The sequence below is a fragment of the Marmota monax genome, unplaced genomic scaffold (genome assembly GCF_021218885.2).
Source record: "Marmota monax isolate L192 unplaced genomic scaffold, Marmota_monax_Labrador192_F-V1.1 WCK01_AAM20220418_F8-fsc00003, whole genome shotgun sequence".
NCBI classification, from domain to species: domain Eukaryota; kingdom Metazoa; phylum Chordata; class Mammalia; order Rodentia; family Sciuridae; genus Marmota; species Marmota monax.
In genome coordinates, this window is record NW_026694084.1 from 2,368,072 (window position 1) to 2,383,389 (window position 15,318).

The following is a 15,318-nucleotide window of genomic DNA, read 5'->3' on the forward strand; positions in this document are numbered from 1 at the left end:
TATGTTATGATGAAATACATTAAAATTGAATAAGTTTTAATTTCAAAAAGTTGATTTCTGAAACTCAGTCAAAGCAGTAGTCACTCTATTGAATTATCATTGATTATATACTTTTAGAACCTGCAAATGCTTTAATATTCATATAAACATTATAATAAAATTTTAGATTTATTTTCATTTGGAGAGAAGACGCATGCTAAGTTGAATTCAAACATTGAGCATGTTTTTAAATAAATATGCATACTTGATTTACTAGAAAAAACAATGTTTCTATTTTGTAGCAACCTTAAGGCTAGTTATCTTAATTTTCAAGAGAATCAGAATGAAAAAAACCCTATATTTGTAGATATAAAAATATGTATCGCAATACAACCAAAGTTCATAAATGCTAAATGCTGTTGATTAATATTATGATGTTTAAATTTTATTTATTAAATTAAAAAATTTTGGATCATCTATACATCAAGAAATCTAGACTCAGAACTAAAATACATTAGCTTAAATTTTAACATGCATTTATTAAATTTATGTGCAGATTATTATGCTATTGGACAGAAATGAGTAAGAAGATATTTTAGATCTTACAATCATCAGTTAGGATGAGAACATTTCTTCTGTCTTTATGAAAAACCGATAAGAGACACTCTTTATATATTTTGCTCCCTTAAAACAACCATCAATCCTACATTTTTGTTGAAATAGTTTTAAAAGAAATACTAGATGAGGTTAGATTTTTACAATATTTCCCCTCAGATAATTTATACATTCTTTACCCTAGTCTAAACTTACATGAAAAATAAGAATCAGCAACTCTTCATACTTCATTCACAGTATTTCATAGGCTATATTTCCAGCATTGGTTGGAAATCTATTCTGCAGAGTATGTTAATAAATAGATTTGAACATTCTGAAAAGTCATTATAATTTTTTTTTCTGTTTTTGTCTTCTGAATTATTCCAAGCAGTAAATTATTGGAGGGAAAATAACCTGTCTAAAATTTGTTTGATGCCAGTCTCAGATTTCTGACAAATACCACTCACTATTCAAAAGTGCAATCTCCCGAAACAGCAAAAGATATCACCTTTCCGTCTTCAAGATTCAAACCAGACTTTCAATCTGGGATTTCTCTTTACAGTATTGGCTGCTTCCCAGGTAATGTGAGTTCACAAAATTTGTATTTCACAAAAACTGTTGTGTAAACATATATCATCTCATGTTACCTGCTATTTACTGAAATCAAAGCTTTAAACCTTTTGGATTTATGGTTTTCTGAAGCCATCATAAATCAATTAGTCATACAAATGGACTAGCTATTGACTCAGGTATCAATAACACTGGGCAATAAAATTTGCCTATATTTACAGTATATTTAGGCTAACATGTATTACTATCATTTCCCCCCAAAAGAACACCTCATGAATTGAACAGAATGGTAGTTTTTCTCAATATGATAAATTTTCAAACATTTCCCAAAACATAATTATCTATTTTAAATACTGTAAACCCTGTTAATATCTCACTTGTATGGGTAGCTAATAAGCAATTATTACATATCTTCTCATTTAAATTAAAACTGAAAACCAGGAATAATCTTTATTTAATAAGACTGTTTTTAACACCATATGGGAGGGAAATAACTAAATGAAAATTGTTCACGTAAATGTGATGGGAGTAGAGGAAAGCAGTATTTCTTGACATGTGGCATGTCACTCAGGAAAGTAAAAGGCCCATCATATCCAAAATGCCAGCTTGGATATTCCCTTGCCTCCCACTTTGCGAACAGACATACCACATGGCATAAAATGCTGCAACCTTTCCTAAAAATGCCACTTGGATTGGTCCACTGTGGTGAGGATATAAGAACTCTTGGTCTGTCTCTTGAGTTTGTGAGTTCAAGAGAAGAATCCAGTAAATAACACTGGCTAAATTTTGTCCTCAGATGTTTGGCATAAATAATCTGTGAGGGTATTGGAACCTTTGGCTGTTTTCACACTGATGAAATAAATTATGCTACTTTAAAAAACTCTACAGAGCATAATGTTACACTGTCATATTCAACTTTTTGCAAAAGTACCAAAGATATGTTTTTTTTTTTTAAGAAATTCTTATAAAGCCATAATACTCCTGGGGTATTTATCAAAACTTTTGTCTCTTGGCCACTATGAAAACAATCTGAATACTGTATTTATTCTTCATAAATACCATGTGTACACTATGAAATACATTATGCAGATATCTCAAAATATCTATTTTCTATGTATTTTTATATAAGGTAGTAGTTAACAACTCTTCTATGGATATATAATTTCCATTTTTCTAAGCTTTATGTTTTCATGTCTTTTTAAAATGTAGTAAAATTTGATTATCAAGAAAGTTGAATATCCTAATCATTATGCTCCAACGAGTAGAAAATACATTGAAAAGTTTATATATAAAAAAAACTACATGAGAGTTTTATGAGATACATATTTTCTTCTATTATTTATTTTCCCTAAAGAATTCTAATTGATTAACTCTTAAAAGATAAAATGTAAATTTGGAAAACAACTTTGTGTTGTTCAGATTTAGGACACAACCCAAGAAAATGATTCTGAGTAGATAAGACTTTTGCTATTCTGTGCTGTGAAAAAGACTGCACAATTAAATGACAGATTGTTACATATCTCTCTAACAAGAAGGGCAAACTGATACTGCAGGCAGCCAGAACAACATAATTAAAATAGAATTCCAAGTTTGTATTAATAGAGTAATAAGTTAATTAAAATCAAGATCAACCGAACTTTCTATTTACACCAGTTCAGGCAGCGCAAGAGGAAAGGAACTCTATTTTAGAGACATATGTGACTCTTTGAGCTTCTGTCATCCAGGTGCCATTTCTGACGGAGCACATGTGCACTGAACAGTTGGCAAAGAAGGAAAAGATTACTGTAGATGTATGTGCAGATAGTCTCTCTAATGATATAAAATATGCCTGGAAAGAAAGCAGGATTTCTTTGTAAGAGAAAAATTTCCCATGACTTGTCGATCTTTCTTAGGTTCTGAATGTGATTTGAGTATGTTCCCGTAGATTAGGATACATACTTTTACCTATGATGTATATAAAACAAAAACACATTAAATAATCTGTAAGTGATGAAGTTATACATGTAAGTTAGGTAAGACATCTGAAAACTTGGATGTTATCCATTTTATCTAAATGCAACATGTATAGGGAGCCTGTCAAAACTGACAGATTTATAAATGTATCTGGTAGCTTACATTATACTGCATTGCTACATAAGGTTCTTTTCTTGATATCCTATACAACTATTTTAAAAAGCTATTTCAGCAAACTGAAAGTACCAAAAGAAAATATTGAAGATGTTGTAGTTTCAGTACTTTAGAAAGTATTGGTCCCAGTGGATGCTTTTATAAAATTATTTTCCTTTCAAATATTGATTGCTGCTCAGCTAATCTTCATCTGGGTCCAGATCAGGCTCAACATCCGTGGACAGTCTGAGATAAAAGAAAGCATAGAAAGCCAGCAGGAGGGCCAATATAGCTGCAAGTACAAGGCCAACTTCCTAGGGAAGAAAAAAAAGCAGACTTAAAATTGATGGAGAGAGACTGGTTAATGTCATAAGTTTCATTAGATAAAATAACTGTATTATTCCACAGTGTGGAATGAATAATTTGAATCTAATAATCACATTCTTTTTGTTCAACACTTTTTGCCATTAAATAAAGAAACTTATTTTGCCCATGTCAGTACCCATTTCAATGGCAAGTACATCAGTGGGTGAGTCATTTCTATTATTACTTTTAGTTAACCTAGTATTTTTCCTAATAGTGAAATTAAAAATTATTGTTTTGATAACTTTTCATAGTTTATATATCAAAATGTTGGAAGCAAGCAATGTAGTTTGTGCCTATAGAGTTTATCTGTTTTTCTATTTGAGTATGTTTAACTTCATTTGTTGCTTCAATTATTATATTTGCTATTGGTGATAGCATTTGCACATACAATTTTTTAAAAATTTATCATTCCATTTTTAGTGGGAATATGGCTATTATAACCAGGTTCTAGATTATGTATCTATCTATATCCTCAATAATTACCTTGTTCAAATTTTAAATTTTAACTTTTAAATCTTATAGCTTATCTTGTGGGTGATCAAAAACTTGGTACTCAGCTTATGAAGCAAGATATAGTACAATTTGTCACAACTGTGTAGCATGGTACTAGATATTTCATTAAATAATTTGGTGATTACATTAATCAACTACATTAAATGACCAAAATTTCTACCATATATATTATAAAAGTCATATTCATTCTCAAAAAGTATGTGTGTATGTATTATAAGAAAACTTTCTCAATATTAATATGTCATTTGGCTTAACAACAACAACAACAACAAAGCACAAATAGAATGCTGGACCTGATATTCCTTTCTTTTTTTCACTTATGTAGCATATCCTTTAACTCTCATTGTTTTATGGAAAAGCAATTTATTTGCATTCACATGAATAGATTTTACATCTCTTAAGAACATAAAATAATATGCTACTTAATAAACTTTAAAAACATTAAAATCAATTTTGTTTATAATCAACATGGAATTTTCATCTGAATGTTGAGATTACAAATAGATAATTTTATGCAGAGTTTTAGGTTCATAATTAAATTTATTTACATATCCAAGCTATGAAAATAAATAATAAAAATTGTGAGGTTGAAAAACTCAGTGTCAATTTTTTTAAGACTTGGTTTTTAAAATCTGATATATCAATATAATGTCAAATGAAAGTGAATTTTTCTTTGTTACAGTTGGAACACTTTGGCATCTCAAAAGGGCATGGCAGCAGCAGACAGGTTTCATTTATTTTCTTATATCCACAGCTGTGCTCCCAGACCCATCTGGTTACACAGCTACTAATTTTAAGAGGATGTAATAAACAAGTGACACACAACTGCAAACTCCATCTGTTCTGTATAGTGGACAACAAAACTGATCAACAGCAGTCACCATTTCATTTGCTCAAGCTTAATGCAAAAATAAAGTTTTTATTCTTGATTGGAGGCCATGTTTTTCATCTTATTGATAATCAACTTTAATTGCTGCTTTTCAACTCTCATTCTTAAAATAACTCTGAATTATTGTTACTGTATACTTCCAGGATATCCAGAGGAATGAAAAAGAAATTTAAGGATAGAAAACAGACGCTATTCATAGAATACAACTTCAGAAAATCTATTAATTCAATTATGTCTATTCTACATATGGCATGGGATGGTTTAGAAACATTGGGAGGGGGGTAGGTAGAACAAATAATTTTATTCAAAATGTCCGAAGATTTGTTGAGGAGACAAGCACGTAGAGAAAAAAGTTTGGGGGGTGGGAATCAAAAAATTGTGAAATTCGAGAATAATGCTTTCAGGATGCTGATGACTCTAACCATAATTTAAAAGACTGATAGGCATTTATGACTTCCCTGCCCCTTGGCCATTTTTAGCTTTAATTCAGAAATAACAAAAAAGAACAAATGTAACATTTCAAGCTGCTCATCTCAAGGGGTTGTTGGCAGGATTTGGTTAACACTGAATATTTTATTTATGTAGCAAAACTTTGATCTTTATTTTTATTATGATTGTGCCTTTGGAATAAACCTTTTAAACAGCAAATTAACTAAAAACTTTAGATTCTTTTCCTTCAACATGCTAGGAATCACAGATATTTGCATTCTAAAAAAAATTTTTAGTGGCGCTGTAATTCTTAAAACATAATCTTCTAATTGAACAGCAACTAAATAGCAAATATAGTTATGCAAATATTTTTAGATGGCATTCATTTCAACCCCACAGTTTTTATTATTTTATTACTGTGTCATAATGTACTACATTTTATTTACATTTGTAAGACACAAGAAGTGAATGACTTCTCAATTGTAAATTAGTTATAGATTTTAACACAATCTATTCATACGTTATGCTGAAAACATTAACTCTTCCCCCAAAACATTTTCTATTATTAAATGTCTATTTACAGAAAACATTAAAAACATAAAAGGCTCTATTGTATAATTCTTTATATCTCTATACTGTGATTTGCATCAGTACTCTTGATTTAATGTGATACTTAAAATATGTAAGTGATTTCTTGTCTAAGTTCTTTCAAGAAAATCATGACTTAACTCATTTTCCTTTCCATAGATTTTACAATATTATGATACTTATAGTAATTTCTCAATACATGATGGTTTGAGTAATATTTATATAATCTTTATACAAAGGATACTAAAATTCTGTAATGCTTTTAAATCATTACAACACTAATCCATAATACTATCTCCACAACAAATCTGAGAACATTTCCTAATATATTATAGAACCACATAACGGAGAAATAGTTTAAGTAAGGGAAGGCCACTGGAAAACATTTTAGGGAAGTCTTATTTATACAAACTAGATATTATTAATTCTAACATGTATTTTCTCAGTCAGCTAACTATTCATAAATTACTTCCATGTAATAAGTTCAGTGCTTGATGTTTGTACTGTAATATTAATTCTTTGGACAACATTATATGGGGTAAATGGCATAATCTCCAGTTTACAAATGTTGCAGCCTAGAATTAGTTAGACCATGGCAATAGAAAGGGCCAAAAAAGATGTGATCCAAGGCTGCCTCATCATACGTTCAGTGTTGTTTTCATTGGTGTTATTTTTCTATTTCATGCACCTGTTCATACTCTCTGTAGATTCAAATTATTTAAGCGTAAAACTATGATTCATTCAAAGGAGTAAGTAGTAAAGTGATAAAATAGTATAATATTATGGTCATTCTCTATCAACTAGATAAGAGTCAAACATGTTTGATGTTCATTAGTCCTTAGTTGCTTCTCTGACATTATCAATATGGATAAAATCACTCACTAGGGAAATTAAAAAGCATTAAATGGCAATTGCTGAAAGAAATTTCGTTATTTAAAATCCTATGCCAAAATGACAAGGCAATCAAAGTTTGACAGGGCAAACTAATTAGTATGCCAGATTTGAAATGTAAAACACCTTCATGGTTCTGATTCTAAAAAGTTTCATATCATCTTAATGGGCCCTTCACATAAATTTTCAAGCTAAGTAAACAATATTTAAAGTTAAGTTCTTTGTTTTTCACAGGCTTACAAATCAAAATGATATGCTAGCTTATTAAAAAGGAGTTATGTTCTGATGTCAAAAACTCTTCTATATATACTTTAAATTGTAAATGAAGTCTAAGAATAAACATTCATAAATATAAAAATTAAAACATTTTTGAAGATAAATTTTATATTGTTTTTAAAGGGACATTGGATAATTGTATTATAAAGGAGGTTTAAGCTCATACTGGGATCACAATTATTTCTCCAAATTAAAAAAAATAACAAAAATTATAAAGCACATGGGGAAAAAAGGATGTGTATAAAAGAGTGAAATACAAATAATTGAATGGCTGCACTATTTCTCAATTCCTAATATATAACTGCTAATTAAACTTTGCCACAAATGAATTTTGTTACACCAGAATTTTCCTGACAAGTGAATAAACAAAAACTCTACTGCACTGTGAAGGATAAAAGTAAGTGACATACTTCCCTGAAAGACAATGACAAAAGGCTCTTAATAGAATAGATAATCATCAAGTAATGGAACGTAAAATAAAAATCTAAGCATTGATTTTAGAAAAGTCATGTCATTGAAATAATTTAAAGGATGAATGAAATTTCATATGAAATTAGAAAAAATCTTCAAAAGATTAATTTCTCTTTTCAACAAAAAGATAATTTTTTTTCATTAAAAACTGACACATAGCACTAACTGAGGAGACTGTGTTGTGAAAACAAACCACATCACATGGCAATGCTTGATCAAAATCACCAATCAGAAGCAAAAAGAAGGCAGTGTTTCGTGATCATAATAGCAAATTCTGGAAGACAACCAAATATATCATCTGGCAGTTCAACAGCTGTTACAGCTTGGTAGTAATACCTTGGCATTTGCTATAAGCTATAACTTAGAAAAATTGATTTCTCATCTGCCAGATAAAAACCAAAATCTCCTTTTAACATTTTAATATTTAAATAAAATATATGTACTGGTCATTTTTTATTTTACACATTTGGTAGTAAGACTGTCAAATTAATTTTTCTAGTTAGTTTACCTCAATTCTAATACTTAGCCAAAAATATATAACATAAGCAATAATGTAAATGTAATTTTGTGAGACTTTATTGTGCTAGCATGTTGAATTAATATCTGTTAACATCATTCTCAGTTGCATTTATCCCTCTTAAGCAGATAAACTGGTTTTCTAAAAGGATAAGTTTGGGAATGTCATTAGAATTTCAACATAGAATACTGGCAACAATAACAAAATAACAAAATTATATATATATATATATATATATATATATATATATATTTATGATCTAAGTATATATGATTACAACTATACCTTAATCAACTATAAAAATAAATTCATTGAAAATGAAAGAAGGGTTTTTGACTAAAGCCACATACATCACTGAAATGTTTGAGCAATACATATAGTAGTTAGAGAAAAAATATATTACAAATTTAAGAAAAACTGGCTTACTTATGAAACATTGTTTCATTTTAAGACACTACCCCCCACCAAAAAAAAAATCTCAGGCTAAGAAGGATGTTTTCCATTAATTAAATTCTTCACAAAAATTCTTCAATTCTGGCATGGTGTTTAGATTTTGAAATGTCATAAAACATTTAGAATTCAATGTTATGCAATCCAGTTTTAGAAAATGAAATGGCATATACATATGAAATTATAAAGTTATCAAATAGTGATCTACCTTTATGCCTATTGCTGTTTTCTTTGCTTCTGCTTTTAATTTGGTTGCTCGTAAAATAGGTTTGGTTTTTTTATAATCCTGTTTGCCTAGAAAGAAACAGTTTTAGACAATGAGTTATGCTTATATATAATTCGAGCCTAACAGTCATCTGAAATATCAAAGTATGTTTAAATAGAGCAATTCAGGGACACATAGTTCCAAACTTCTTCCCAGTTGTGATAACCATAAACTTGGTACACAAAGGTCAACTTCTCCTCTCTTACTTCTTCAAGAATAAAACTCTCACAGACATCTTTGATTTGTCTGACAGACATTTTTGATTTGATGTGCAATTAATGTTAAAAATTATAACTCATTTTGTATTGTAAGTTTATGGTAAAGGGAGTAAAACACTGGGAAGAATTTGGAAACAAATGTACAAATGAAGATATGTAAGATCTTATTAACAGGAAAAATTAACTTTTCCCTTCATAATTGAATAATAGCTAATTATAAACTTGTATAGATATATTTAGTATTCATACAATCAATTTGAGAAATATTTACTAGTTTTCTCTAAGAGACTGAAGGAATGTGTAAAACAATTTTGGTCTCCTGAATTCATTAGAAAAATATGTACTTAACTTTTGTTTCCTCTTAATAGAGGATAGAACTAATGTGTGTAGATTAAAGACATAGGACACCTATATTTTGATACTAGTCTCAATCAACTCTATCATGTTTCACAGTGAAAGATGAGCAAAACTGAATTATCACAAAATTTCTACTTTGGTATACCATCTGGTGACATCACCAATAAGCTACAAAAGACATAACATACAGTCTGGGCAGAAAAAATAGATTTAATAATAACAATAACAAAGGCATTAACTAGATAATTAATTAGATAACAATAACAAAGGCATTAACTAAACTCTTAACTAGGAAGAGAATCAAAAGAAAATTTAATATAATAGTTTGATGTATTTTTCTGATTGGGAGTTAACATGGTTAGATAATCTATTTCACATTTGCAATTTGCCTTTTTGTTTCCATCTTATTCCTCTTCCTTTTAATGATCAGCTTCTTCCAAAACTTACCCATACATTTCCTTTATCTAAATGATACAACTTGTAACTTTAATTTCCACATCCTCACAGTGAAATAAATCTGAGAGCAGTTTATCTAAAGTATATAATAAAATTTAATCTGCAATAAAGCTAATATATAGATATATATATATATATATATATATATATATATATATATATATATAACAGCAGAATGCATTACAATTCTTATTACATATATAGAGCACAAGTTTTCATTGTGCTCTGGTTGTATACATAGTATATTCACAGGAATTCATGTCTTCATACATGCACTTTGGATAATAATGATCATTGTATTCCACTATCATTAATTACCCCATGCCCCCTCCCTTCCCCTCCAACCCCTCTGCCCTATCTAGAGTTTGTCTTTTCTTCCCATGCTCCCTCTCCCTATCCCACCATGAGTCAGCCTCCTTATATTGAAGAAAACATTTGGCATTTGTTTTTTAGGGATTAGCTAACTTTACTTAGCATTATCTACTCTAACTCCATCCATTTACCTGCAAATGCCATTATTTTATTCTCTTGTATTGCTGAGTAATATTCCATTGTGTATATATGCCACATCTTTAAAATCCATTCATCTATTGAAGGGCATCTAGGTTGGTTCCACAGTTTAGCTATTGTGAATTGTGCTGAGATAAACATTGATGTGGCTGTGTACCTGTAGTATACTGTTTTTAAGTCCTATGGGTATAGAAGGAGGAGAGAGATAGCTGGGTCAAATGGTGATTCCATTCCCAATTATTCAAGAAATCTCCATACCGTTTTCCATATTGGCTGCACCAATTTGCAGTCCCACCAGCAGTGTATGAATGTACCTTTTCCCCCACATCCTCGCCAACACTTATTGTTGTTTGTATGCATAATAGCTGCCATTCTGTCTGGAGTGAGATGAAATCTTAGAGTGGTTTTGATTTGCATTTCTCTAAATTGCTAGTGATGATGAAGATTTTTTCATGTATTTGTTGATTGATTGTACATCATCTTCTGAGAAGTGTCTCTTAAGGAATAAATCAGTTTCTTAATATGTCTGCTAATGAATTATAAGCACCTTTAAAATTTCATACAGATTTTTAGAATTTGAAATGGCAGAGATAAGAGAATCATATGGATGGAGGCAATGTAGAAATGCCATAGTTGTATTCATTAGACACATAAAAATGTTTTTGGTTAAAGAGCTATGTATTATCATTATTTTAAGGAAGGCATTTGTTCTTTCATTAACCACTATAGTATACCAGATATTCTGAATCTATAAGCAGAAGCTTAATAAATATTATTTGAAGTTGTGGTTTAATGATCCAGAAATAAACCAATTGTAAAAACAGGGATGGAATAAATAAAATGCAGAAAAATATCACTCTGACCCATTTTAAATTAGGAACATTTAATTTTGGTAAAAAACTTTGACAAGTTTTCACTCTGATTTCACATCTGAACAGTCAAATTATTCATGTCATTATTCCTGCTGAGCTATACACAGTTCAGAACAATGAAAATGGTGACACATCAAATGCTTCCACTCCAGGGTTACAAAGCACATTTCTAATAGAAATCTAAAAAGAATTTTGAAGATTTACAGATTTGAAGTCAAAGGTGATTTATTGTTTTATCCTGTATACATCTTAAAATAATCTCTGGTACAAAGAAGGAAAAAATAAGTGAAGAAGAAAAGTTTACTTTAACCAATACAATTTCCATGCAGATATGCAATGTTTTATTTTTTAGACCATATCAAACTGAAATTTTTTATGTCTTTTTTTCCTATTTTTTAATTTTTTTTACTGGTACATTATAGTTGTACATATTGGTAGGATTCATTGTTACATATTCATACATGCACACAATATAATAATATAATTTGAACAACAGCATTCCCCAGTGTCTCTCCATTCTCCTTCCTCATCCCTCTTGCTGGTCCCTTTCCTCTGTTCTCCTAATCTCCTTTTGATTTTCATGAGAACTATTGCCCCCACCCCTGCTACCCTGCTTTCCCTTCTTCCATTCTGGATTCCTCCATTGTGTATATACACCACATTTTCTTTATCCATTCATCTGTTGATAAACACACACTGGTTCCATAATTTGGCTATTGTGAATTGTGCTGGTATAAAAATGTAAATACATGTATGGCTATAATACCCTGAAAGTACTTATTGAGAATGAACACTAGGGAATAGAATAGCTGGGTCATATGGTGGTTCCTTTCCTAGTCTTTTGAGGGACATTCATGCTGATTTTGATAATGGTTGTACTAATTTATAAATCCCATTAACAGTGTAAAAGTGTTCTCTTTTTTCCACATCTTCATTAGCATTTAATTCCATATGTATTATTGATAGTTGCCATTCTAAATGGAGTGAGTTAAAATCTCCATGTAGTTTTGATCTCAGATATACAATATTTTTGCTAATATGTCTGTCATAATATAGACTCAAATATAGCTCAGAGAGTCAAAATGAGAATTCATCACTCTCCTCCAAGTGCCATATAATCATTGGTAAATAATGTATTATATTTCAATTAAACTCCTATATCCTCTTACGAGAATAATACTTCTAGATTTTTATTAAAGTTGATATGAACATTTGAAACTGTATTTATAATAGATGGTATTAAACATGATTGTACACCTGGTACTCTTCCAAACAATGCATCTGTCATTAATTTAGCATTCTCCTTGCTGACTATGATATACAAAAGTATATGTTGCAAAATGTGGTTTTGGTCTACTAAGTGAAAACATTGACAGGGGCAGCTGTTCAATTCTTCATAAATGAAATGTCTTAACATATAATGAAATAAGTTTACAGCAGGTGAATTTCTATGACTTCAAGATAGATAATATGCCATTATTATTTAAAAACATAAAATATGAAATTCTCTACCTTCTGAGTAGTAACACCTAGGGAAAAAATAATAATCTAGATTTTATATGTAGACTATTCATTTAACACAGCTAGGTCTGATCTCAGTTATACACACAAGGGAATAGGGGTACAGCTCAGTGGTAAAGCATGTGGTTAGCATGCACGAGGCCTTGGGTTCAATCTCCAGGACCAAAACAAAAACAAAAACAAAAGTATCTGTTCAACAGTTGCTTAGTAATTTCATATAAAAGAAAAAAAAAAAACTGTTACTCAAGCCTATAAAGCCAGTCTGAGTCCTCAATCATCCAGGTTTTTTGTCCTCAAGGATACCATTCATTATATAATTTCTATATTTTCATTTCTTATTAAAATGTTTAGGTAACAAGGTCTTTTTCAATTGTACATTTCTGATCAACTGATTTATGCTTCCTCCCTCTAGTCTAATTCCATAATAATGTTTAATTTTGAAATTATCATGCTGAGAGCCATTGCCAAGTAGGTATGACGCATGGCATGACCCAGGTCATTTGCAGTGACATTGCATGTAAGGTGACCTTGCTCAAGGACCAGGGCGGATCCAGGTTTAGGGTGTATCCTGCTGGGATTAGGGAGTATCCCGCTCCTTGGGTTTAGGGCAGTTCCAGGTTTAAGGTGTACCCTGCTGGGAATAGGGCATATCCTGCTGCCTCAGGCATGCACCCGCTCCTTGAGTTCCCCTTGAGTTCTCGCGGGATTCAGAGAGTATTTGGGATTCAGAGCCTGGTGGAGTGTGTGGATTTTGCCCACAACGTGGATTTGCCCAGAACGTGTGTGTAAAGTGCCGGTGACAGTTTGAGAATAAAGAGTTGCTGTTTGAATCTACAAGGTATGTGGTGGCTTGTGATTTTGTGCCCAGCCAGACTGAGGCATTTGGTGGCCAGGACGGGGAACACCTGAAACTTGGAGGTAAGTGAAATTACTCGCCCCTGAAGGAGAGCGAAAGAATGGGTGACCATTTCAAAAAACAATGTGTTCTTGTTTTGATTTATTTTGTTTTTATTTCAAGTTGCCTGTTCCTAGAACTTTTTCAGGCAAACTGGGGAAAATGGTTGGCTCAAAGTTTGAAGTTGTTCGCCTCCGAGGAAGAGAAATTGTTAGAGAAAGGAGGCACCCCAGTAAGACCAAGAACAGATAGGGCATATGTTGATATAATACAAAAATGTAGCACATGGCTTTTTAAAGATGAGTTGTTAAATATATCAATGGGACCATCATGGTATCCTGTAGAAGGATTTTTCTTCAACAAGAAAGAGATGGCTAGTTCTGTTTACTACACTTGTCTAAGATCTTGGGTTTTACAGATATCTGATTAATTTACAATGCTAAAGTGTTAAAATATCAACCACTAAATATAAAATCAAGTACTCTTTACTTATTAAGTTCCATAAGGTAATATATTTAAGCATTATGTGTGTTTTCATAAATTGGTAAATGGAAAAAAGGTTTAATATTGCTTTGGTCTGTGTCTTTGCTAAAACAAGGTTACTAAGAGTTAAGATTCTATCATGTGTAATTTATATACAAAGAGTATAAGAAGTTTTAGTTGGGTTTCAATTATAGTATTATACTACCATAAAAAAACATGAAAGTATTTCATCTTATTAAAGTGGAGTAATTTGTCTAAATCAGAAATTTTATAAGAGTTGTTTCAGAATGTGAATTTATAAAAAGGGTTAATGGCTTAAAAAGAGATATTAAAATATTCAAGATGTGGAAATATATTTTAATAGGTTAAAAGAAAAAGAAATGTTTCTAGATGAGATAATCTCTGTGTGGTAAAGTAAAAAGTTGTAAAATGCCATTTAAAAAGATTTTGAGGAAACTAGACTTACTTTAAAAGCTTGAGAAAGGAAGAAAGAAGAAAAAAGTATTTGTACATGGCAGACAGACAAAGCTTCTTCATGGAGTTAAAAAAAAAAGGAGCCTTTAGTTGAAGGGCAGCCATGTAAACTAACATTAAGCGATTTAAACAGAATCTAAGCCTCGTTTGAAAGAGTGAAGCTGTAGGTGGTGAAAAAGTACATTTAAAAGTACAGTATAGATGATAATTGGAAGGCTTTAAAAGGTTAAATTGAAGGTGGTTGAGATACCTTCATGGCGGAAAAAAGAAAAGAGAGATATAAAAAGATTCAAGATGTGGAAATATATTTTAATATGGAAGGTCAAAAGAAAAAGAAATGTTTCTAGATGAGATAATCTTTGTGTGGTAAAGTAAAAAGTTGTAAAATGTCTAAGTAAGTTGCAAAAGGCTTTAAAAGGTTAAATTGAAGGTGGTTAAAATGCCTTCATGACAGAGGAAAGATTGCGTCATTCGAAGCCTAGTTAATCTTAAAGGCATTACTTAAAAAAAAATAAACACATGAAAATGGGAAGATAATAGGATAAAAGATACTTAGATAAAGAAGATTAAAAATTTGAAGTGAAAAACTTTAAAGACAGAAGTATAGAAAGTTAAAAAGAAAAAAAGA

The 15,318-nt window shown here is 30.7% G+C and overlaps 1 protein-coding gene across 7 annotated transcripts in view; it reads right to left on the reverse strand.

Moving 5' to 3' along the window:
- Positions 1–402: 402 nt before the first annotated feature.
- Triqk (triple QxxK/R motif containing) overlaps positions 403–15,318 on the reverse strand; it is an 80,981-nt gene continuing 66,065 nt past the window's right edge. For all 7 annotated transcript variants that reach the window (XM_046464901.2, XM_046464899.2, XM_046464900.2 and 4 more), the window contains 2 exons: positions 8,848–8,933; positions 403–3,563 (listed from right to left, as the gene is read on the reverse strand). In XM_046464901.2, the coding sequence (XP_046320857.1) occupies positions 3,450–3,563; positions 8,848–8,933 (200 nt within the window). In that variant the 3' untranslated portion in view covers positions 403–3,449. The remainder of the gene's footprint in view (positions 3,564–8,847; positions 8,934–15,318) is intronic.